The sequence below is a fragment of the Pholcus phalangioides genome, unplaced genomic scaffold (genome assembly GCF_987345545.1).
Source record: "Pholcus phalangioides strain wild (caught in Gottingen) unplaced genomic scaffold, Ppha-v1.0 ptg000008l_1, whole genome shotgun sequence".
NCBI lineage: Eukaryota > Metazoa > Arthropoda > Arachnida > Araneae > Pholcidae > Pholcus > Pholcus phalangioides.
The window spans coordinates 11,171,172-11,195,510 of record NW_028301601.1 but is presented as its reverse complement, the minus strand read 5'-3'; the positions used below and the strand labels follow the sequence as shown (position 1 = coordinate 11,195,510).

The 24,339-nt window shown below is 37.3% G+C and overlaps 1 protein-coding gene across 1 annotated transcript in view; it reads left to right on the top strand.

The window, feature by feature from the left end:
* LOC149083677 (RNA-binding protein RO60-like) overlaps positions 1-17,301 on the top strand; it is a 28,264-nt gene extending 10,963 nt beyond the window's left edge. The window contains exons 4-7 of the mRNA XM_089234160.1: positions 3,048-3,338; positions 6,668-6,910; positions 9,452-9,621; positions 13,646-17,301. Coding sequence (XP_089090286.1) covers positions 3,048-3,338; positions 6,668-6,910; positions 9,452-9,621; positions 13,646-13,778 — 837 coding nt within the window. The 3' untranslated portion in view covers positions 13,779-17,301. The remainder of the gene's footprint in view (positions 1-3,047; positions 3,339-6,667; positions 6,911-9,451; positions 9,622-13,645) is intronic.
* The last annotated feature ends 7,038 nt before the right edge of the window (positions 17,302-24,339 follow it).

Sequence of the window (24,339 nt, the reverse complement as noted above, 5' to 3'; positions counted from 1 at the left end):
ACCTGCTGAAAATCGGAAGAAAGCCTACTTCATTAAAAAAGATATGGCATTTTGAAGGGGAGTTTAAGTGATTTCTAATTGCTGCTTAAAAGGATTAATGAATGTCAGTTCCATACAGGGTGTCCCGTAAATAGAGTTACAAACTTTAAGGGGAGTTAGAGAACATCATATCGAAGGATTGAGAATTACATAGGAACCCATGACCACAGAAATGTCATCATGTGTTGCTAGGCGGCACTGTTGATGACAGTGCTTTAGTGGAAATATGAGATTTTCCCCCATTTTTTCATCCCTGTTCCTATATCATTCCATGTTCTTCCTGTGAATACTGCTAGAATGCCAAAAAGAATCACACATTTCCACTCCAGTGCTGTCATGAGCAGCGCTTCCTGACGTCATATAATGACATTTCTGGTCAATGTTTTCCTATACGATTCTCTTTATGTGCTCTACCTCCCCTTCAGGGTTCATTGATATGTATCACAATATATATCCAATATTAGTTTTCAAAATATCATGACATATGGCATTTTTGATATTTTCAGTTGAAAAGGATTTGGTATTTTCATCAGTAAATTAGTTTATCAATCAATGTAATAAATAAACAGATTTGTTTAAACATAAAAATATTCAGTCAAGAATGAGATGATATTTTTAATCAAGGATGTTTCGATGTTTCGGTTAAGGATGATTTGATATTTTCACCCACACACACAAATGGGCTGATATTTTCAGTCTCATGTTTTTAGCTGTAAATGGGCTGATATTTTCAGTCTCATGTTTTTAGCTGTAAATGGGCTGATATTTTCAGTCTCATGTTTTTAGCTGTAAATGGGCTGATATTTTCAATTGAGAATGGTTAAATATTTCCAGTCGGTATGATTTGATATTTTCAGTCAAGAATAGTTTTCTATTTTCAGTCGAGAATCAACTAATATTTTCAGTCAAGAATAGTTTTCTATTTTCAGTCGAGAATCAACTAATATTTTCAGTCAAGAAAAAGTATAGATATTTTCAAAACTATCATATTTTGCCTGCTTCTCCAGTTAAATGTGAAAAAGGATTTAAAATATCTTATTAATAATTACCAAATGTAAATCTTGATGTCAAGTTGGAAATGTTCTAAATTTTATAGTTTACACCATTTGTGAGAATTTTTATAATCTATATTAGCTTGACTATTCTGTCGAAAATATCAGATCACAATTTTGATATTGAATACAAAAAGTTATGTTAAAAACATTATATTATGTAAATATTTCAGATGAATGTTTTTAGGTAAAGGGATATGTTCCAACTATTAGTTTACATCAAGGCTGAAAATGTTCATTATCAACAATATGTTTACCATTGTATTGAAAATATCGGAGGTATATATCAAAATATCGGATATATTTAATATTTTGGATATTTTCAAAAATGTTCCAATATTTACGAACCCTGCTCCTCTTAAAGTTTGTACCTCTATTTATGGGATAGTGTATGTGACAGTGTTTTCTGATTTTTTTTATTGAGTATAAATTTCAATACTGTTTCAAACATTAAATGATTTCTGCTTAGATGCCATTTGTATGGCTTTTTTTTTTCAAACCAAGATCTGTAAAACTTTATACTGTCAAAAGTTGAAATGGAAATTATGAGTGTTATGAAAATTATATATATATATGTATTTTTTAATAAATTAGCAGTCCAAACTCGAAATTGAAGATGATTAAATGTTGAATGTAAATTAAAAGACTAAATTTCATGTTTTTTAAAAATCATGATTTTTATCAACCGCAGTATCAATGAAAATGAATTGAATTTCAAAATTTTACCTAGAAAAGGGTTTGAATATTCCTTGAATTTTTTTTAAAGGACTTATGAACCATGCTGAAAAAATGATCTAGAGCAGCGGTTCTCAACTGGTGCTCTGCGGAGCCCTTGGGGCTCCTTGTGCACTGTCCAGGGGCTCCGCGGTCGCTCCTAAAAAAAACAGTAAAATAAAAAAAATATAATTATAAATATTTTCAAATAGTAAAAATAAATCTGTAACTTTGATGAATAATTAAAAAATTGGCCTACAGGGCTCCGCCATAGAATATTTTTACTTAAAAGGGCTCCACGAGTCCAAAGAGGTTGAGAACCGCTGATCTAGAGTGTGTGCAAGCACTTAAATGACCAAAACAGTGTGTGCAAGCACTTAAATGACCAAAACAGTGTGTGCAAGCACTTAAATGACCAAAACAGTGTGTGCAAGCACTTAAATGACCAAAACAGTGTGTGCAAGCACTTAAATGACCAAAACAGTGTGTGCAAGCTCTTAATCCTAGATAACTAAATTTAAATCAGTGTTACTCAGTGACTGATCCATTAGACAAATGTTTAGTTATCTAGGGTTAAATGACCAAAACAGTGTGCAAGCACTTGAATGTCCGAAACAGTGACAAAGAGCAAGAGACCTCTCCCATTGTAACACATGGGTTTACATGAGCACAGTCCAGGGCCTCAAGAGGAGGAGGGGCCTCACAAAAACAAGAACTTGTTGAAATTTTCGAGAATTCGACAGGTAGGGCCTTAGAAAGATCACTATTGTCCTAGGGGGTCCATGATGCTCTTTAGATGGCTCTGCAAGGGACCAGGTCAGTGAGTGACCTAGAAAATTTCAAACATGTCAATGATAAAAAAAAGTGATCAGGAAAGTTTGCAAGCAGGTGTGACAAAAAGATTGATAGAGGATGTTTACAGGGGCAAGGGGTGTAGCCCAGAACAGAGAATTTGAGAAATGAGTAGTCAAGAAGGTAGACTAGAAGGGCAGCAAAATATGTGTATCCTACAGGGGGGCAAAACCATAAATCTGCTTCTGGCACTAGCTCGCACTACATCACTCAACTGATTGTCTGTGCCTGACAATTCCAAACACATTCTTGTTTGATTCAACCTAGTCAATAATGTCTCTGAACCTTTACATTGACAATTGATCTCTCTCAAATAATCACTTTATTTTTCTGTTTGATTTCATTTGAATGCGAGCATAAATGGTTTTTTTTTTGCCCTTATTAAAATAGTTATGGACTTGCCTTATACCGAGACTGAAACTGCATGTGCTGCTACAGCAGTTGCCGAGATTTCACAAGCTTGGCTTCTTGAAGGTAAACAGTGCACACACCAAAGCTCTCCTGGAAAGATTAAGAGACGAAAATACTCTATCCTCAGGAAATCTCGGACCCATGGAAACTTTTCTTCCGATTCGGCAGTGGGAAGCATGTAACCGACCAGTTCCTGGAAGAACCGTTGTCCGTCAGAATATTCCACAGTTAGAGGAGGCTTTGATGAATCTCTATCTTGGTTCATTCAAAGTAAGTATTTACACACATAGACATATTTTCAGCCTGACATTGTGTAATGTTGTTGGTTATTTTATAGTGTAGTAATGCGATTATGCTTGTCTTGAAACAAAATGGTTTATTTATAACTTTAACATTTAGATGGGGATGTCGTTAGCCTTGCTAGAAAGTATAGGTATGTTTAGAGTAAGGGTGCACAATTTCCAACCCCACAGCAAAATACGGCCCAGCAAAGAGGTTTCATCCGGCCCACGAGAGTCATTCCAGAAGGAAAGTATCAATACACACGCAACACAATTTTTATACCTTGGCTAACCATGTTTTTTAGAGAAAAATACAGGAAATCTAGATCCATTGGGGAAATACAGACAGGCCAGAAAAAGTTAACAAAACTAATCAAAGTCATTTATGACTCCAATCACTGAAAAATCGCAAATGGCGGGTCATGAAATGCTACTGCAAATCACATAAAAATATACATTAATTCACGAAATAAATGTTCAGTTTTATAAATGCGTGTTGCTATGATTATCATAATATGGTTCATGAAAATAATCTTGATCTTTAATTTCAGTAAAAAAATAAAACTTCAAGTAAGCTTCGTTGAAAATATGGTAGATTTTTTAAGAAAAAGTCGGGAGGACCAAAATTACAGAAAAAACAGAAATGTCTTGTAAAATATGGGCAATATGGCCACCTTATATCATGGTTGGGCAAATTCTAGGCACCAGGTCGCTATGGCTACTAAAAAATCTGTATGGGCATGTGGTTACTGAATTGGAATCTAAGGGTGACGCAAATTTTTATGATTTCATTACGCTATGTCTCTTAACATGGGAAAAATAGAATTAAACTTTGTTTAAGACTGTTTTTCTTGTGCAAAATACCATGCTTCACTCCAAAGAAATTGGGCTGACGCTAACCATGACCAGATTCGTCCAGTTGTACCAAGCATAGCTTGAATTTCCTCCGCTATCGTGCTAACACCATTGCATGATGTAACCCCTGACCCAGTACAAGCACCATCACTTGAAGAAACTGATGTTCCATCACCGGAGGTGGGCAGTTCAACCATGACCAAACCAAATCCTGTTAAAGGACATGGTCTTGTGCTCAAGTTTGCAGACATGCTGTTGGCTCTACGACAAACCAGAAGAAGCACAAAACTCCCAGATAGGCTCAATTTGTGAAAGGAGGGAGGAATATGATATATTGATTGTACAATAATGAAAGTTTGATATAAATTGTGTAGTTCACTATTATAATTTTTCTATGATTTAGTTGCCAGTGGATGGCAACACATGTTTATTTACATTTATTCTAGTAAAGTGTTCGGCTTGAAACAGATGCCACATGTCTTGAGTCTTCCTCATTTTGTCTACATAATTTGTCTTCCTTAATCCAAATGCACCACAAGCGTCTAAATATTTTTTCGATTCGTCAACTCCTGCCTTATATATACCAGTTTCTGGCCTTCAAGCAGTATCATCACATATTCAGTCCATAGACTGAAAAGGTTGTGCACCCCTGGTGGTTTAGAGGCTCTTATAAAAGTTGAGGAAGAAAATAAAATATTTCGTCAGAGGTTGGGATAGGTTGACCAGTCCATACACTTTTTAAGCAGTCAAATCTAGATGGGTCTACCTCACAAATTTTGTTGCTGAATGTTCAATGAACATGTGCTTCATAGCCAGGGCCGCAACTTGGAACGGGTAGGAATGTCTGATGTTTCTGGGACTAGATCGGAGGGTGTAAGTTTAGTTTTCCATTCAAAATTGCAAAGGGACTAGATTGGAGGGTGTAAGTTTAGTTTTCCATTGGAAATTACAAATTACAAGGATAATGGCAATTGGCCCCTTCACAGAACAATATTTTCAGCATATAATGGTGTAAAAACATTAAGTTGATCATTTTCTAATCCAAGCTCACAATGTTCTTGAAACCTCTCTAATGACCTCTGGTTGAAACCATTGGTGTAGTCTGAAATACTGAAACATACTCCTGATTACGAAGAAACAAACTAGACTTGACACTTAATTTTACGAACCTCCAATTTATGAACAGGCTTTTTTTATGGACTGGTCCTTTGTCCTGAACAGCATGCCATGGAGATAATGTTAAAATTCGCTCTGTTTTATGAACTCTATTAACTTTCTATTTCACAAACTTCTTTTTCTTGCGCTATTAAAAAATTTTCCATCCAACTTCAACTTCGTTGTAACCAAAAGTAAACTTCAATTCAGATCTACGTGTCTTAAGAGAAAACAGAGAAAGAGAGGGGGGGGGGGGTATAAAGAGTTCATAAATTTGCCATCGTCAACATGAAAATTTATATATGATAGTTTGGGGGTTGACCATGAAGTGAAGATATGTTGACAATGTAATTCACCTTTTATGCATTATGATTGGACAAACTGATGATTTGAGAAATGGTACGATATATGCTGTTTGTCTACTTTCCTCTTCACCATTTCAACTAAACAGAAAAGATTGTGCTTGACAGTGGATGGGGGAAAAAGTTTAAAAAAAAATTAATGTGCGAACTCTCTCTTACTAAAACAAATTGTCAAAATGTGCATGAGTATTCTAATTGAAGATCAGCAAAAGCTTGTTTCTGCTGCAAGTGGATCCAGCGGCATTCTACTATACCATTTCAGAAAAGCAAGATTTCCAGAACTTGGAAAGACACTTGTTGTTTGGCTGAGGAAAATGTTTGGCAATCAATTAAATGTTTTGAAACAAAAAAAACTACATTATTTGCCACAAAGTTAAACTTAGAGGATTTCAAAAGATCAGATGGACAGCAGAAGAAATTTGAGGAAAGGCACAGTCTAACTTTTCAGATACTATGTGGAGAAAGTAGAGCTGTGGATACAACTGTCACCAGTGAATGGAAAGAAGGGAAGCTAAAATCATTGATTACTGAAATCGCTGCTGAATGCAATGATGAAGCAAACAAAATAAGTGATTTTCTGGAAATAGTCAAATAATTGTGAGTGACAACTTGTTTTTTATTTTCCACATTTTTTTTTCGTCTCTCTCATTTACAAACTAATTTCAAGTCTGTACAGGTTCACAAAAACGAGCGCTGACTACAAACGTTAAAGCAGTTGATTCTTGTCCCATCTCTAGCAAAACAGGTAACACAGTAGAACTTTGTCCAAGATAGAAAGTGAATAAGGCATTCAACCTAGTAAGCATTAATGTGTCACATCTCTGATTTATGTCTCGGGTTTATTTGTTAACATTTTTAGTTTAAAAAAAAACCTAAAATGTCTTTTTGTGTGTGTTTAGGTAGGTATTGTATTCATGCCATAACATATTTTTTTCATTTGTTGCAGATGGTTCCATCTACAGGCAAGAGGTACCTTGTAGCTGTCGATGTGAGGAGTACTATGGTGAATACTCACACCGCAGGATGTTCGAGCTTGTCTCCTGCTGATGTCAGCGCTGTGATATTGATGGCTCTAGCCCGTTCAGATGTCTCAAACGTGACAGCTTTAGGATTTTCAGCCAAAGAGCTTGCACCTATCGATATCAACAACAAAATGTCTCTTACTGACATTGCACAGAGAATGAGAAATGTATTAATGATTTTGTTTTATTTGGCTGCGATTGCATTATGTGTTGCACTAATTAAAATTCTTTCCTTCTTATATGTGTCAAAATACAGATATAGAAAGTGATTCAAGGAGAGATTTCTTCACCAAACTGTTTATTTCAAGGCAGTAGTTCTGAAACTATTGTCACCTGTGGCTTCCTTGCCCAATTCATGGTTGATCTGCGGCTTCCCAGAAGTTTAATGGGTATTTTCACACTTATAAAAGAATCACTTTAGAGCTTGCCACGACGTCCCTGACAAAGTGTATCGATGCCCCTTGGAGCCACAGTGCACACTTTGAGGAAAGCTGTTTTAAGGATATGTCTACAGGGTGATTCAGAAAAGATAGGAAAAACTTTAAGAGGTGGTAGTACACACCAATACAAACAATTGCCATCAAAGAATGTATGGTCTAACATGAAATGGAAACACGCTAGTGTGCTCGAGTTTCATGTTAGACCATGCATTCTGTGATGACAATTGTTTGTATTGGTGTGTACTACCACCTCTTAAAGTTTTTCTTATCTTTTCTGAATCACCCTGTATTGATCTCTGGTTTTTTCGTAATGTGGGGAAAGATGGGGTTTATTTTCTATCATAAAATTACATTGAATCGAGTGAAAGCTTGAGAGAGTCATAACCTCTGGAAATGGTTTTTTTTTAATAATAAAAATAATGTTTTTTTTTGTATCAAGATGTGACAACTCATTCAGGCTAGAATTCCAGACTTTTTTCTAAACTTAGACCTACTTTAAAAATTCACATTTTTTACTGTAGGGGGAGCCCTTTGAAAATTCCTACATGGTTGAGTTAATTGTGTGATGTAGAAAATAAAATCTCACATTTTTCTTTTGGGAATTTGTATTGCTTTGATGCAGGGCTGTCCTTATCAGATGTTCGTCCTGGTGCAAAAATAATTTTGGGGTCCTGATTATATAAAATTACATTTTTGGGAGAGTGGGGAAATCGGGCATTTAAAGATTTATATATTATCATAGAATATACAGGAATGCTGAAAGATATCCATTTCATATATATATATATATATATATATTATAGTAAAAGTTTTAAATCAATGAAAATTTACAACTGAAGAAAATTTTGAATTGATGAATAAAAAAATGATAAATACTTGAAAGATATAATTCCAGCACCTATGAAAATTCAAAATTAATGAAAGGAAAAATATCAGAATTGATAATTCAAAATTAATGAGAAAAATAATTCCCAGAATTGATGTAAATTCCAGAATCAAATCAGTTGAAACTCACACACCTCATCTATATATATAAAATTGATTTTCTGTCTGTCTGTGTGTGTGTGTGTGTGTATGTTCTCTATACAAATCTACAATTTTAGATCGATCGTCGCCAAATTTTGCATATATACCAAATGTGACCCGACTTAAACGATAGGCTACTTTAAAATTTTGTCAGAGCAGGGCAAAAAACTGTCAAGCAACAATGGTTTCTCGGCCTCAACAATCACTTTCCGAACGTTTACTTTGGTTTCCGTGGTTTCCTAGCAATGCGTTTAAGACATGTATATGCATGCCTTTACAATGGTTTGTCATTTCTTCAACGCTGTCAGTATATGTATAATATTTATGCCTTTATAATGGTTTGCCACATTTTCAATACTCCCAGTAATGAGGTTTTTTGAATGACGTCATAATCATCATCAGCATCGCTTTGATAGTCAGGAGAAGGGTGATCCTCATAGAAATCAGTGTTAAAATTGCTGATTTTACTGTAGAAATGCAAAAATTTGGTGGTGTGTCAACACATCAATAATTTTAAAAATTGTATTGAATTCTCGATTTTTGAAATATTGAGTTCGCTTAGAGATATACGAAGCCCAGGAAATTAAATAGGAAGTAATTTGCCGGACCTAGTTTTGAGTTGGATATCCAGGCAATAATATTAATTTCAACTTTTTATTTATATCTTCTCAAACATGAAAATTAAGTTCTCCGTATTGTCTTTTGATATTCATCTGCATAAATTGATATAGTTTAGGTTGTTTTAAAATCAATTATGGATCTGTAAAGTACATCGTAGAAATTCCGCAGCTTTAATTAAGCATTTTTGGAAGCAGAAACAGGCAGAAATAAGTAACTTGAAGTTCAGGAGGAGGATCGAAATACCTAGCGCCCCTTAAAAAAGGAAAAAAAATATTTGTTTCTATGTTTCTTTAAATCTAGATTTGTTTATTTCATGAAGTCGCTCAGAAAGCCACCATATTGGCTAACTTAGACACGGTTTGTATGTCCCTCAAAGAATAGATATATCATGAGATCCAAACAGCCTCATTGAAGCAAACCCGGGCAGCGCCGGGTATTATATCTAGTTTACTATAAAAAAAATTGATAGTATACATATTTTTTTTTATTTCTACTATAAGTGTGGGTCCTCCCAAGTCACGACCACACTTATCACACACCCTTAAGAGCAGCTCTGCTTTGGTTGGTATTAGTTTTTTATTTTATATTGAAAATGTGTAACTCTTTTGTTTTTTTTTCCAGGTTCCAATGGGTCCAGTTGATTTCGTAGCTCCTATACAGTGGGCCCTGGACAAGAAAAAAGCATTTGATGTGATCTTAGTTTTTACAGACAATCAGACATCTCGAGGAAATGTTTCAGCGTCAGAAGTTCTTAAACAGTACAAAGAGGCATTGAATTTGCCTAACACAAGGTAAGCTTTTTCTGATTTTGATGTTAGGTGCAAGAAAAAGGACTGAGTACAATAACTGAGGTATATAGAAATGTCCTCTCCACTTGTTAATACAAGATTCATTGAAAGACTGGTTATTTGTGGAGATGTGTGTGCAGATTACCAGGAAGAAAATTCATCTCTGCCCCCACAGGGACTCGAACCCCAGTCTCTCATTTGCAGGACAAGTGCTCTACCATCTAAGCTATGGTAACAGATAGAATATTTCAACCTTGGAGCATGGAGAAACTAGTCTTTCAATGAATCTTGTATTAACAAATAGAGAAGACATTTCTATATGCATGTGACCATCTGGTGGCCTATGTCATTCATGAGCTATTAGTTGATTGCGGCCGCTGTCCATGTACGGAGCCTTTCAACATATACATATGCTCTGAGGTTGAAATATTCTGTTTCCATAGCTTAGAGGGTAGAGCACTCGTCCGGCAAGCGAGAGACTGGGTTCAAGTCCCTGTGGGAGCAGAGATGAATTTTCTTCCTTGTAGTCTTCATCTCCACAAATAACCAGTCTTTCAGTCTTTCAATGAATCTTGTAATAACTGAGGTTTTACGATTTTGGAGATTTTATTGAGTGGCCTCTCATGTTTCTTACAAATGCAAGAATCACTGAAATATGTTGCATGTAGTTTAATGCGATTACATTTGACTTTTGAGTTTCTAATAACAATAACCTATTGATAACTACAGTCGATCTTGCTTATAACGTTCCCACTTGCAACACTTTCCATCTTAGTATGACCTATTTTCATGGTCTCAACTCTAATTCTTGTTAAGATTTCCCGTTTAAAGCATTTTCCCGCTTGCAAAATTTTTTCATGACGGAAGCAGGATCGACTGTATATCCAAAGCAAATAAAATGACATAAATATGACATGAATGTCGCTCTCCACTTGTTAATACAAGATATACAGAAAACTGGATGTTGTGAAGATATTTATTATTTGAGATGTTAATTTTTTAAGGAAGGAAAAAACTCATCTAGCGACATTCATGTCATATATATAGCCATCTGGTGGCTCGTCGTCCATGAGCTATTAGCTGATTGGTTCACCGTCCATTACATGGTTCCGTTCGGCACAAATACTCTCTAGCGAAGGAAAATCTCTTATCTCCTCTGTAGCTTAGTGGTCAGAGCACTCGTCCGGCAATCGAGGGACCCGGGTTCGACTCCCGGTAGAAGCAGAGATGAGTTTTTTCCTTCCTTAAAAAATTAACATCTCAAATAATAAATATCTTCACAACATCCAGTTTTCTGTATATCTTGTAAGATGACATAAGTCCCTTTTAGTTTTGAAAAAACTGGACAGCTCTAACTTTTTCCCTACACGAAACTGGTTTTGAAATGTTAACATTATCAATCTTGCTACACTGAATTTCACTTATTCTTTTTTTTTTTTTTTACAGTGGGGAGTGGGGCAATAGTATACCCTAATGTAGGAGATGTTTGGAGGAAAAAAGAGCAACTATCTCCTACATATGCTTGCCATCACCGACCCTTTTTCAGGACTGAGTTTGTCTTCTCTTGAACTCTCTCACATGCATGAATGAATTTATTGTTCCGATAAAAAGATTATCAAAAAAAAGAAAAAGGTCTAATACAGCAAGAAACCCCAAAGACCCAAATTCTTATCAGAAAAAAAAAAAAAATTTAAAATTATACAATTGAAGAAAAAATCAATTTCCATAGTATCAAGAGTACTAGCTCCATAGTTGAGTGCGGCCATCAGTAGTAGTTGGCAACTCTTAGTTGGCCTTTTTTTTTGACACATCTTGATGTTATTGGTCATATCAATCAAACATCATTATTTTATCGAGTTCATTCTAATTTGATTAAAATTTATTTTTTTTAAATTAGCAAATACCTTGCTACAATGCATTAGTAAGATTGATAACACAGGATATGACTTATTGGAATAAGTCATTGGGTATTGTCATTACTTCCACTTAAGTACATACCATATCACAACATGGGAAAAATCACCATTTTGTGTTACCAGGATTTTGGTTTTAATTTTTTAAAATCATTTTTGTGAACATTTTGAAGCTGAAGTTGTACACATTTTTTTTCACCCTCATACCGAGGTGCACCAAAAAATAACCAGAATACCCTTACAGTAAGCAGAGCATCTGTAGCACATGGCGATAAGTGTAAAGCCACTTCTCTTGAGCCAATATGAAAAATGGCGTTGCTTGGAAATGTTGTATTTGGCATCTGTGAATTTTATCATGGAATCTGTTTAGCGCCTGTTCCTCCTTTTCTGTGGTTCCCAACTTTGAGGCACAAATGCGAGCTGATCTTCCTGTGAAAAAGTTTTGTGACACAGAGAGCAAGCCCTACAAGCAATAGAAATATTCAGTAATCACACTTCACTCAGTTTACTTCTGAAATATAGATGGCAGCACTGAAAAATCAGACACTAGATACACATTCAGACTGTTAGGTACACACACACTTCTGACACAACTCACTAGGTAGTAAATTGCCCATGGTGATAGCCCTGAGTTCTCAGTTTGAAAAAAAAAAGCCAAAACAGTGTGCACAGAAAACACTCAATTTGTGAGAGACGGCGAGTGGTTTTTGCATCATGACAATGCTTCGTTTCCCACATCCTTCAAAGTGCACCAGTTGTTAATTTGAAACAGTATGACTTCAGTGTCCCACCCAGCCTATTCACCTGATTTAGCTCAGTGTGACTTTTCTTTATTCCTACGGATGAAATGAAAAGGGAGCTGAAATAGCATTTTTACAACATGAATGAGGTGAAAACAAAAATGATGGAGACGCTGTCCAGCATCAAAACAGATGAATTTCAGCAATAAAAAGAAAAGACTTGACAAATTTATTAGCTCTAACAGAGAGTACATTCAAGTGAATTGAAGAAGTTTTTGTGAAAAAATTGAATAAACAAATTGTAAAAAAAATTCTGATTACTTTTGGGTACTCCCTCATAAGTTATTGTTATCAGACATAGGTGCTGGAACCTAAAGGGCTGAGACCATTTGAGCTCCCCAAATAAATTTTGTGAGGGAAAAAGAGCCCTTCCTAATAAATAATTAATGAATATGCAATGTACCGCACCCTTCCTCTTCCCAAATACACGTTTGAGTCCCCATATATACGGAACAACTGGCAATTTTCAGTTCCCACCCTTCCAATATTTTCTTTGTGTCGGCACCTCTATTATCAGATTGAAGAATATGCAGGATGTGAGAATCCACTTTTATATTGGGAAACATTTGTGTACTACATTCATGTATTCTGTGTCCAACATGTAAAAAATTGTTTTCACGGTCAAAATCACCCTGTGCTGTATGTTAAAAACAGCTTTTTTGAGAGGGGGGTTTCTGGACCCAGGTTTATTTGCACCTGTAGTGCCCGGTCGAGCTTTGCAGAACTTGTTAGGGAGAGAATGTTTCATCATATGTGCTGTGATACAAAGAAAACAGGGAGCTCTTGGATTGCTAGACTTCTATATATATGACCCACAAAGGCATATGCAGGGTGGGATTGCATTGAATCTTCATGAATTACTAAAGAACTTGCGACCTCACAAAATTGCTTGGGGAAGAGGGGAGGGGGCTTGTGGGGCCTAAGCCCCTAGGTTCCAGGGCCTATGAGGTACTTAATTTAAATGGACATACAATTGAAATTTTTAAAAATAATATTTTTGAGGGAATTTTGCATCATAGTAGCCACCCTGATCCATGTACATATGTCTCTGCTTTTCTGATAAACTTTCCAAGTCCATTCATAATATAAGAAAACATTTAATGAAAAGTTGAACTTCATTACTGTAGGAATTTGCGACACTTGAGTTAATCGCACAAACATTTAAAATTTTTTTTTAAATCCACATATTTCCAGGCTGTTCTTATTCCAGAAAATACAGCACATATTGAATGTTATTTAACTTAAAGAGAGCTTTATTTAATTCTCTGCCAAAATTTTTTTTTATATTTAATTTTTTCTTTTTGCCCTTTCAAGATACGTCTCCTGTGCTCTATGCTGCAGTGAATTCCGGATAGCGCCTCCAGATGAACCAGACATGCTGGACATTGCAGGTTTTCATGTCAGCCTGTTGCGAGTGATCCAGGATTTCGCACGTCGTGTATTCTAATCCTAAATATCAAGTGCACCATGACATTATTCTAGAGTGATTGGGTTATCAAGTTTACATGCCGAAATCTATGCGTGGAGCGCTCTTTTTTGTATGGTCCCTCCCCCTCTAACCCTTCCAGCTTCCTAAATTAATGTGGAATCTTATACCCACTGCTGGTTGTGGGATCAACGCAAGATGGTAAGGCTCGCTGCCAAGGGGGAAGGGGCAAATTATAGAAATTAATAACAAATTTCTCATCATATCCTGAAATATTTTCTCATGGTTTTAGCTTTTTTTCTAAACTGGAACTTGATTGTTTCATGGTTTTTAATTAAGATTTTAAGAGTTTGCTTTGCGTAGAGCGCAAATAACATGATTATGTTTTTCCCAGTGTTTGTGCTAGAACTGTAGCAGTTCTTATACTTGTATTGATATCTAAAGTGTATTTGTACGTTTTTCATGTTGAACCCGCTGCTTTTATAGAAAGGGGGAATGATTGTTGTATAGTTTTCGTTTATGTATAATTTCCTTCAAAAATTTTTAGAAATTCTGAACGTCAGTCATGAAAATTGTGTTCAAAATTCTATCTAAAGCATGGGGCTGGGTTTTTCTACTGAAGCTTTCATTATCGACAGAATCATTCTTTGCCTGTCGAGACCATTATCAAGCCTTTGTGGAAAAAAAATTCATCAAAATAACTGAATTGTTGAAATTTGTGAGAGGCGTCAATTTTATCAAAGGATGTAGTTTTGTTGTGGTTGATCGATTTCACATGATAACAATAGTCACAAAGTTTGAGTTATCATAATCGTTAGGCTTATGTAGTCATTATTGCTGTTTGGTTTTCTATGTGCATGCATGATCAGTGAATCCGATTTGATTAATCCTTGATTTTTTATAAAGTGCATGTGTCATTTTTTGAATCAAACAGAGCCGAATCTAATCATTGCTTTATTGCCATTCAGTGTTTTTCTAGTGTTCTTGATTTCTTTTTCGTTGCATATAATCTTTGTTGTGATTTATTGTTGTTTTAGTCTATCCACTGAAAAAAAAATGTATATATGATTGTTATGAGCATTATGGTTTTGATTTATTTTTAGTGTACTTCGTGCAAAATTTGATATTGTGTATGCTTTAATAATTTTTTCATTGGTCAAAATTAAACCTTCTGTCAATATTTCCAGAATCCAAAATGCTAATGATATTTTTTATACACTGATGGTCATTGAAAATGCTACGAGGAGGTTCTTCAAAATACCAGCAGCACTTCAGTAGATGTGTGTATTCTTTGTCAAACGAAAGTGATTAGAATCTCAGCTCGCACTATATCGGAAAAAGACTATAATACCTGCACAATTAAACATATCCAAAAGTGAAGTCTTATACAGTAGAGTCTTGATAATACGAGCCTCGGAAGTTCAAGGTTTGGGATAATTTGAGGTGCTAGAATTTTTTGAGGTTCTTCTCAAAGCACTTTTCACATTTGTTTTGTTTGGTTCTTTCAACGAATGCGAGTAATTCCAGTTTTAAGGAATCTTGATCCTTAGGCTGAGATCTTCAGTAAAACCCCATGCCAGAATTTTCCACAGGACCTTCTATAATGAATTTATAATGCAAGAAAATTAATAACAGTTGTATCGAGGCCCAGGAATACGAGCCCCCCATTAGCCTCTCATAAAGAGGCCATCGGTCTTGACAGATCTAATCTTTACAAAATTATAAGCCAGAGATGTTTTCAAAATGCGTTGCTGCTCTTAAGGGCCGTCACCAACATCTGCCAGGGGCATCATGAGTTGATGCAGTGCAGGGGGTTTCCAACTGTTGATTCACCATGCCACATTTTCAGTTTCAACCAGGCCCATGGACACTGAGCTATATTAAACATGTTATCAAAGAGCTTGGTGGGCCACAAGTATTCTGCTGGCCATGCGTTGACGACCCCCCCCCCCCCCCCCCCCCGTAGTGATTGGTGCCTGTTTAATATTTTGAAGAGCTATTCTTTTCTAGACTATTCTGGGGAGAGTCACAGGTAGAAAAAGTTTGACAACCACTGAACTAAATCATTGAATTAAGAACAAAAGCCCTAAAAGCTGATTTTTTTTGGATGACCCCAGGTTTCAGTAATCTGAGGTGGCCTCGGTCCCATTCACCACGGATTATCGAGACTCTACTGTAGTGAGATAACCACACGATTTGTTATAAGTGTGAGTTTGCATTAAAGAGGGCAACTCAAGTTTATTTGCAAAGTAATAAAGTCTGATGTGAGTTCCTTTAGTGGCTCTGCAGACGTCGATATCTTGTCAGGTGTTTAGCAGCATCTGAGGTGTTATTAAACCAACTGCTGCAGATACTGTTTTGAATCATGTTGGGGTATCACATTTCACATGGTGTTAAACACGATTCAGTGATTTGAATGCAGCTTAACTTAAGCACACTCTGAACCTTATGTTGTGGCACCCACATGTTGCTTTACTATCAGACTGTGCATGAACCTCATAAAAATCCTTCTGAGAAACACTTATAACAAATCTGAGCATGTGAGAATATGTGTGTGCATGGTGTTGTGTATCTAAAGTCACACTTGTTTCTGAGGAATGACTGTCATGTGTTATCATCTGTCTTCCAAATTCAGAAGCAAACAATTTGGCAGTTCAGTTTGACTGTATCATGTACTAGGCATGAATTTGAAATGCTGTGGATCCCACTTATAATTTTTTCCAGCTTAGTATGATTTAGTTTTGTGGTCTCCACTAATATTCATCAAGATTTCCTGCTTAAAGTGCGCTAACCATCCCAAGATGGTCTCTCTGTCTGCATAAAGTGTTTTCCACTTACAGCGTTTTTTATGATGGTTTTCTTAAAAAAACTTCATAACGAGATCTACTACAGTGTTTGTCTCATTGCTCTCTGTAGAGAGACTGTTTTAAATGGTGGATTGGCTTGCATTTGTGTTTTGCATTGCCATATAAACCATACTTCACAAAAAAAACCATAACCATTAGAGTCACACATGCACACACAATATTTTCTGGTACAACACCAATTTATTATAAATTCCCCAGAGGAATGTTTCGACTCTGTTGAAAGATGTTGCATTTTCAAATTATCAGTGACATATTTAGTATTCTTGCATATGGATTCAGTGTTTCTTGATACATTCACCTAGGGTTACCAGATTTGAAAACTGAGAAAGGAGGACGTCTGTGCTTGCACTCTTGATAGTGTCATTTTACCCAATTTCCCATTTCAACAACAGATGGTGCCGCTGTACTGATAACAAATCACCGCCAAAACAATCCCCTCCCCCACTAAGAATTTCAGACCAGGCAGAAAGAATAGCAGGATGATGATAGTCAAATAGCTATACGTGGAATTGAAACATACTGTAGCTCAACTGAGTCAAAATGTCATTTTGATCAGAGCCGGGGGTGCTCAACACCCATGGTAATTTGCGGCATGGGCCCGAGCACCCTCAGAATTGATTCAGAAATCAAAATTTTGTACATATATCTCTCCGACGCCCCTGATTATGAGTTGGAGCAAAAAAAAAAAAAACAACAAATAATGATGCATCTCCGCTCACTTATAATGAATTGTTTACACTCTGGTCAGTTTTGTTACTTTGCTTGGAGCAAGACAAGAGGTTTTCTTTCCCTACCCTGAGAAGGCTTCTTTTCTTCTTTCGTGAGCATTGCTGTTTTTGCTAGAGGTGATTTCGCCATAGGAATCAGCATTGAGTGTTTGCATACCAATGGTATTCTTAAATTGGAGATGTGTTGGGGCTTTCTTCTTTGAGAGTTTTTTCGGACTGTCTTTCTCATATTATCGCAGAGCAAGTTGGGCTTACAAGTGGTTAGGCTAGCATCTGCCATGCTTGGAGGCAACTTGGGTTCTTATATTCTGGAAATTTTGACAGCGATTGGTCAAATTGTGTAAAAATGTGTGAGGGGGGGGGGGAACACAATTGAATGTCGATGAACAGTAGAATATGTATAAAATAATTTCAGAAACCTGAAAAAGAGAGGACAAAAGCACAAATTCTCTAAAACATGGGAAGATGCTTGAAATGACAAAAAAAGGAGGACTTCTGGTAACCCTAATTCACCCCATCTTTTATGTGTAGACCAATAACACATACAAAAAGTGATTAATTAGATGCATTAATAATTTTGGCCGTGGGTATACAAGTCAATTATTGTTTTAAAATTTCAATTCGGACACCTTAATTTCAAAGTTTTTGACAATCTAATGGCTTTGATGTTGATGAAGATGACGACTAGGATGTTTTATAATGTAGTAATTTAAGTTGATAGTATAGCATAGAGAGATTTTTTTTTATTGAATAGCAGGGGGCGAAAAAGCCCCACATTACGTTTTATTCATTTGGAGGTGTGTTATATTGAAAGTGTTTTTTCAAATGTATATTAGGCTTATAACATACGTAAATGTATTTTTATTTTTTAGATAAAGGGAGGGTGTCTTTTTAGTAGAATTTGTATGTCCTGTAGGCTTTGTTGTGGTGACTATAGTTGATATCTTGCATAAACACGTGATTGATTATAATTAGACAACTTAATGAAAAATCTGAATATATTTTTTTGTTTATAAAAACGAATTGTTTAAACAAATTCCTCCGCGTATTTATTTGAATACTGATTTCAAGTTGGCACAGTGAAAAGTAGTGACATGGGTGTAAAATCAAAGCAGTGATTTATCCAGACAAAAATGAAACGTTAGTTTCTTTATGTCAGTGTTTCTGTCATATTTTTGAAAAAAAAGTTGGGATGACCAAAATTACAGGAATCGATTACCGGATCTTTCTGTCTCGAGGGCCAGTACAATAAATGGAACAGTTTGATGGACCTTGTGAATGGTTTTTAGATCGGGGGGGGGGGGGGGGGGTGTGCATAAAATTTTTTCAGTCTGCGGGCCAGATATGTGGTAATTCTGCCACTCGTGGTCCAGAAGCTTGCGTATATGGGGTGACTATTATGACGTGCAGTGTGACGGGACATTCTAGTAATAATTTTCATTGTCCCAATCTTTTCATAAAATGTCCAGTTTTTCACCTTATTTCCAACAAGGCTAAATTGGAGTTTGAAAAAAAATTTTTTTGATTATTTTCACAACTTATGACTTAAAAGATTGCCGAAGGCATTTATTATATAATTAATTCCTTTGGCAATTTTTTTTTTATGAAATTGGCAACTTTATTTGCCTTTGATATACATATTTTTTGCAATAATTGGCAACTTTACTTGTACATGGCAGTTTTTTGTGATAATTGGTGATATCCGTATGTATGTATCCTGATTTCCTGTATTTTTATGTAAGAAACATGGCCAGCTTTGGTTCATTGTGTTGTGTGTGTGTATTGATACTTTTCTGCCGGAACACTTTTCACAGGTCGCATTTGACCTTCAAGCCGGAGGTTGTGCACCCGTCCTTTAGATGATATATGGCGCAAGTTATTATGGTTTACTTCTTCAGTGGAACCAGATTGGCTATTGCTTAGAAAGCATCAGTAACTGATAAAGTTACTTCGATAGTTGCGCTCCAGGTCTTGTTGACTTTCTCCCCTTGTAGAGGGCCATGGTCATAATAATACTGTGATTCTTCAACCGTAACCACCTATACATAAGTCACTGCCAATAACATTTACAATCATGAAGTAGTACAAAGATATTCAGGGCTGTCATTATTACGTGTCAAATGCCCAGAAAATTTTGAAAAGAACTAGCAAAAATTTAGTTAATGAATGGAGCATGGGGTGTTCATGATGCACTCTGTAAAGAACTGGGCTCCTTAACAACCTGCATCCCAAGTACCCAGTGGACTAGTGTTCTTCGACCTTTTCAAACCTGTGGACCACTGAAAACTGTTTATGGAAAATTCACTGACAACAGTTCGACACGAGTCAGTGAGCCAGTGAGTGAGTCAGTAAATGATGCAGTGATTAATGAATGACTGAAAGAGTGGGTTAATGTTTGTGAGTGAGCAAACTAATGAGTGAGTGAGTGACAGTGCGAGCGGCCTAGAGATAGAGTAAGTGACATAGAGAGTGATTGGGCAACCTAGTGAGTGTGTGTCATGGTGAGCACAAGCCAGTGGTAGAATGAGTGAGTAAGTGCGTGACCAGGTGATTGAGTGTGTGACAGAGCTAGCAACCTAATCAAGGAGTAACAGAGTGAGTGACCTAGTTAGTGAGCAAGTGACAGAGGGAGAAACCCGGTGAGTTAGTGATAGAATGAGCAACTTAGTCTGGGCTAGTGACAGTGAGCAACCAGGTGATTGAGTGCATAACAGAGTGAGCAACATTGTGAGTTGATGATAGAATGAGTGACCCAGCGAGTGAATGAAAAAGTGAGCAACAATGAGTGAGTGGCCTAGGAAGTAAATGAGCAATCTAGAGATCAAGTGAGTGACCAGTCTATTGTGAGAGTGATCGACCTAGTGAGTGAGTGGCAGAGGGAGCCGACCCAGTGAATGAGTAGTAAAATGAGCTACCTCGTGATTGACTGACGACTGTATTCACCGACAGTGTTTAAACTACAATCGCAGGTGAAAGGATTGGAAATCGAAACGGATTGGTTAAATTCAGGATTTTAACTAATCCGTGTCGATCGCTAATCCTTTAACATGCGATTGTAGTTTAAAACTCTGTCGGTGAATACGGACGTTAGTGACCTGGTGGTGAGCTAGCTCATTCACTCAATCGTTCACTTGCCCACTCGATCATTCATTCTCACTCATGTCGATGAACTTTCCTGGCGGTGAATTTTCTGTGCACGGATGAAAACGGGGGGAGGAGGGTCTGGGGAATATGACAGAAAATAAATAATTTGTGGACCAGCAAATGAGATTAGATAAATCGGAGGGATAATTTGGACTGGAGAAATAATTCGGATCAGCAAAAAATAAATGATAGGAGGGGGGTAACTAGTGGACCGTCAAGATATACATAGTTATTAAAACAGTAATTTGGGACCGCAAAGACTCTAAATGTGAAAAAAATAATTTGCGGACCGGCAAAAGATGAATAGGAAGAATAATTCGGAACGGGGCAAGAAATGCTGAAACAAATAGGAGGGATAATTTACAGAACGATTGACGATAAAAACAAATTTACAGATATTTTATTTTTCGAATCCGATAATAATATATATCGGCTGCAATAGATTGGGCCGAAATGTACTCCCCATGGACCGGGCCCCGGACGAGCAGTCGAAGAACACTGCCCAGGTCAGTGGGAATAGAGTGACGACCCAGGCAATGTTTCATCTTTGTATGAATCCATTACATTGCCCTTTTTTTACCTCCGCTTCAATTCAATCGGCCGATTTCGTGTCAATTGATTAAAAGCAATATTGAGTTTTGAAGGGAAGAAAATTAGCGATGATTAATAAAACTGTTTGTAATTTCGATTGATGATTGATCGACGCAATGAAAGAGGGGTCATTAAAAAAATCAGCAAAGTTTTTGACGATAGGGTAAAAGGCAGCTTCTTTTTTTTCTTTTGTGATTATTCTTCGTGTGATTACGTTCGGAACTACATTTGAGTTGTAGGAAGAAAAAAAAATGAGACGTTGATTTCCTTTTTTTTGTAACCGAAAAATCTGTGTATACATAATTCTCATTAAATTCAAAATACCATACGCCTGTCGCTTCATTCTTTGTATTGTATGTGTGTCTCGACTCGGCTGATCGTGTTCATTATCAGGGCCGGAATAATTCATATGAAGGGCCTAAGCATGCAAGTAATTTTGGTTGCCATCCCCTCGCCCCCTTTACCTCTCAGCCCTAGTCTTGATGACAGGTCTACTTACAATTTTCGAGAGTAAGTATGTAAAGGGACAGTTCAAGTATTACGTCGTCATCGATGTGGGGGGAGGGGGTTTCCCGATTTGCTGACTTTTGATGGGGGGGGGGGTGTTTGGATAATGCTTACGTCATCCATCAACCACCCTTTATGAAAATATGAGTTGGGATTCAGAGGGGCAGAGCTGATGACGAAATTTTGCTGACAAGGGGAGGGGGTCAAAAATTTCTAAAAATTTGCTTACGTAATACTTGTATTTGTAGCCATTTTTGATCCCCCCCCCCCCCCCCGTCAGCACTGTCCTCCTAACGCATATTGTTGGGATCAGAAACGTACTTTTTAAAAATAAAGTTTCGAAAGGAAAATACCTTTATATTGTTATAATCAATTTCTGCTAATTTCAGTGCTATTTGAAGGGTAAGAATTCAAAATTTCACTTTAAGAAATTCATTGTCCATCCATCCTTTAAGCCATATATGGTAAACCCTTGAACTGCAGACCAAATGTGGCCCATAAGGTTATCTGGTGTGGCTTGCCCCCCTCAAACCTAATTTTGTAAAAATGAACTAAGCGGCACATTTTCAGATCCCTGAAGTAGGCCTCAAAGATCACTTAAGTAATCCGCGACACATCTACAGATTCCTCGAGTGACACGGGGCACAGTTTTAGAGCACTTGAGCGGTCCCCAGTGTGGTTCTACATTACTCAAGTTACCCGCGGAACATTCCCAGATTACTCAAGTGATCCATGGCATAATTACGGATCACTTGAGTGATACGTGGCACAGTTCCAGGGCACTTAAGCGGCCCGGACACATTTCCAGAGCACTTAAAGGATCCGTGAAACATTCAGAGATGACTAAAGTGGCTCTGTAGGGAACCACTTATCAATAGGGAGAATGTTAGTTCACGTGCCCACAAACTAGCGAAAGGTTTTTCTCGTTTTGGCGCACCGAGTAAGATGCTATTGAGAATATTTCATATTTTCATAAAGGGGTGGTTGATGACGTAAACATCATCCAAACCCCCCCCCCCCTCCCTCCGTCATCAAAAGTCAGCAAATCGGGAAACACCCCCCCCCCCCATCAATGCTGACGTAATATTTGAATGACCCCAAAGTAGTGAGCAGGTATTTTTAGGGGGTAAGTAATTTTTTGCCCGGGGGGGGGGGCGGCGCTATGATGCCAGCAGAGAGGCATCGTGACAATTTGATCTGGTTATAATTTTGGAGAGTGGGTGAGAGTGTGCAAATTGACTGGCAGGTAATAATAGCTGAAGTTGGTTTCCTCTGGCTCCCAACTTCGAGGTGCAAATGCCAGCCGATTTCCTCATTGAAAAGTCTCGCCACAGAGAGCAACAGATCAACGATACAATTATTCAATCATTACACTTCACTCATAGCTATAAAAAACTGGTAGCAGATGGCAGCACTATACATAACAATCATTACACAGAAACCAACTTCACGTCAGGTTTCAGTACACGTACACTCACATTCCAAAATGTATGAATTCGTTAGAGGTTCCGCAGAGGAATATGGACGAGGTACATGTATAATGTAGTAGTAGTTATTTATAGCCATGCTTGTGGAGAGGGGTTCTCCTATGATGCTGTTGAGATGGCCTCTGGGCTTACTTTATGGAAATTGAGCAAGATCTCAATCCAAAAACGAGCATTAAGTTCTTGTTGGCAATTAATTTATTCCTCTGCCACTTTTTGTGGTGCGCCTTTTCTCCCGATGCCATAAGCTCGTGCTTATTGGTTAATCCGACCCTGTTTATTATTGAACATACACTGCGGAGCCAAAGAAAAGTTACTCCTCTAACAACTTGTTGGATCGTCTTTTAACATGATTAATTTTCATGTCCATGCATGTATTAATTTTAACAAGTCCAAGCACTGCCTCAAAATCGAAAACAAAGAACCTACTGCGCTGTTTGGCCAGGGTCTTCTAATCATACCTAGGGTTCACAGTGGCGTATTTACGGAGAAGGGGGCTTGGCCCAGAGCGACAAGTTGTTAGGGGCGACAAATGCAAATTTTTATGAGTGTCCCCCTCCCACAGGTGGTAAAACCATAGATCAGCTTCTGCTAGACAGCAAGGAACTAGGTCAGCGAATGACCAAAACTAGTGACTTACAGAGATTTTATAAGCATGTGGGTGGATAAAAGAGTGCGTGCAAGCATGTAAATGACCAAAAAAAAAGTGACCTAGAAAGCAATTGATCAGGTCAGTTCCGTCATTTGGGGGGGGGGGGTAAAGGCTTTTGAAAATACACTAAAAATGGTATATATATACATTGAGTACATGTTCTTTGCCCCTCCCTGGAAAAAGTTGAAATGACATCTCTGGATCAAGTCAGTGAGTGACCTAGAGAATGTGGAAAGCATGAGTGACCTCCTAAACAGAACATAGCCCGCCACTCTGTATCAACGAAGAGATATAAGCATGTGAGCATGAGTGACCAAAAGAGTAAGCCAGAGAGCAGGAGATCAGGTCAAACAGCCCCGCAAGTCCTTGTTTTCAGTTAGATGCCAGCCCGGAAAGCCATGGCCCACGCAATATCTCGACGCTTATTTTTAGCTAGCCCCCCCCCCCCCCCCCCCAGCTGTCTGGGCAGAGGTGTATTTATTAAGGGTTATACAATGTGCCGCCTTTCTCCTATTTCACTAATTGTCTTGGTCAATCATTCGCGACCCTGGGCTATAAGTTCCCCCCCCCCCCCGTAAACACGCCACTGGTCCTAACTCGTAATTACAC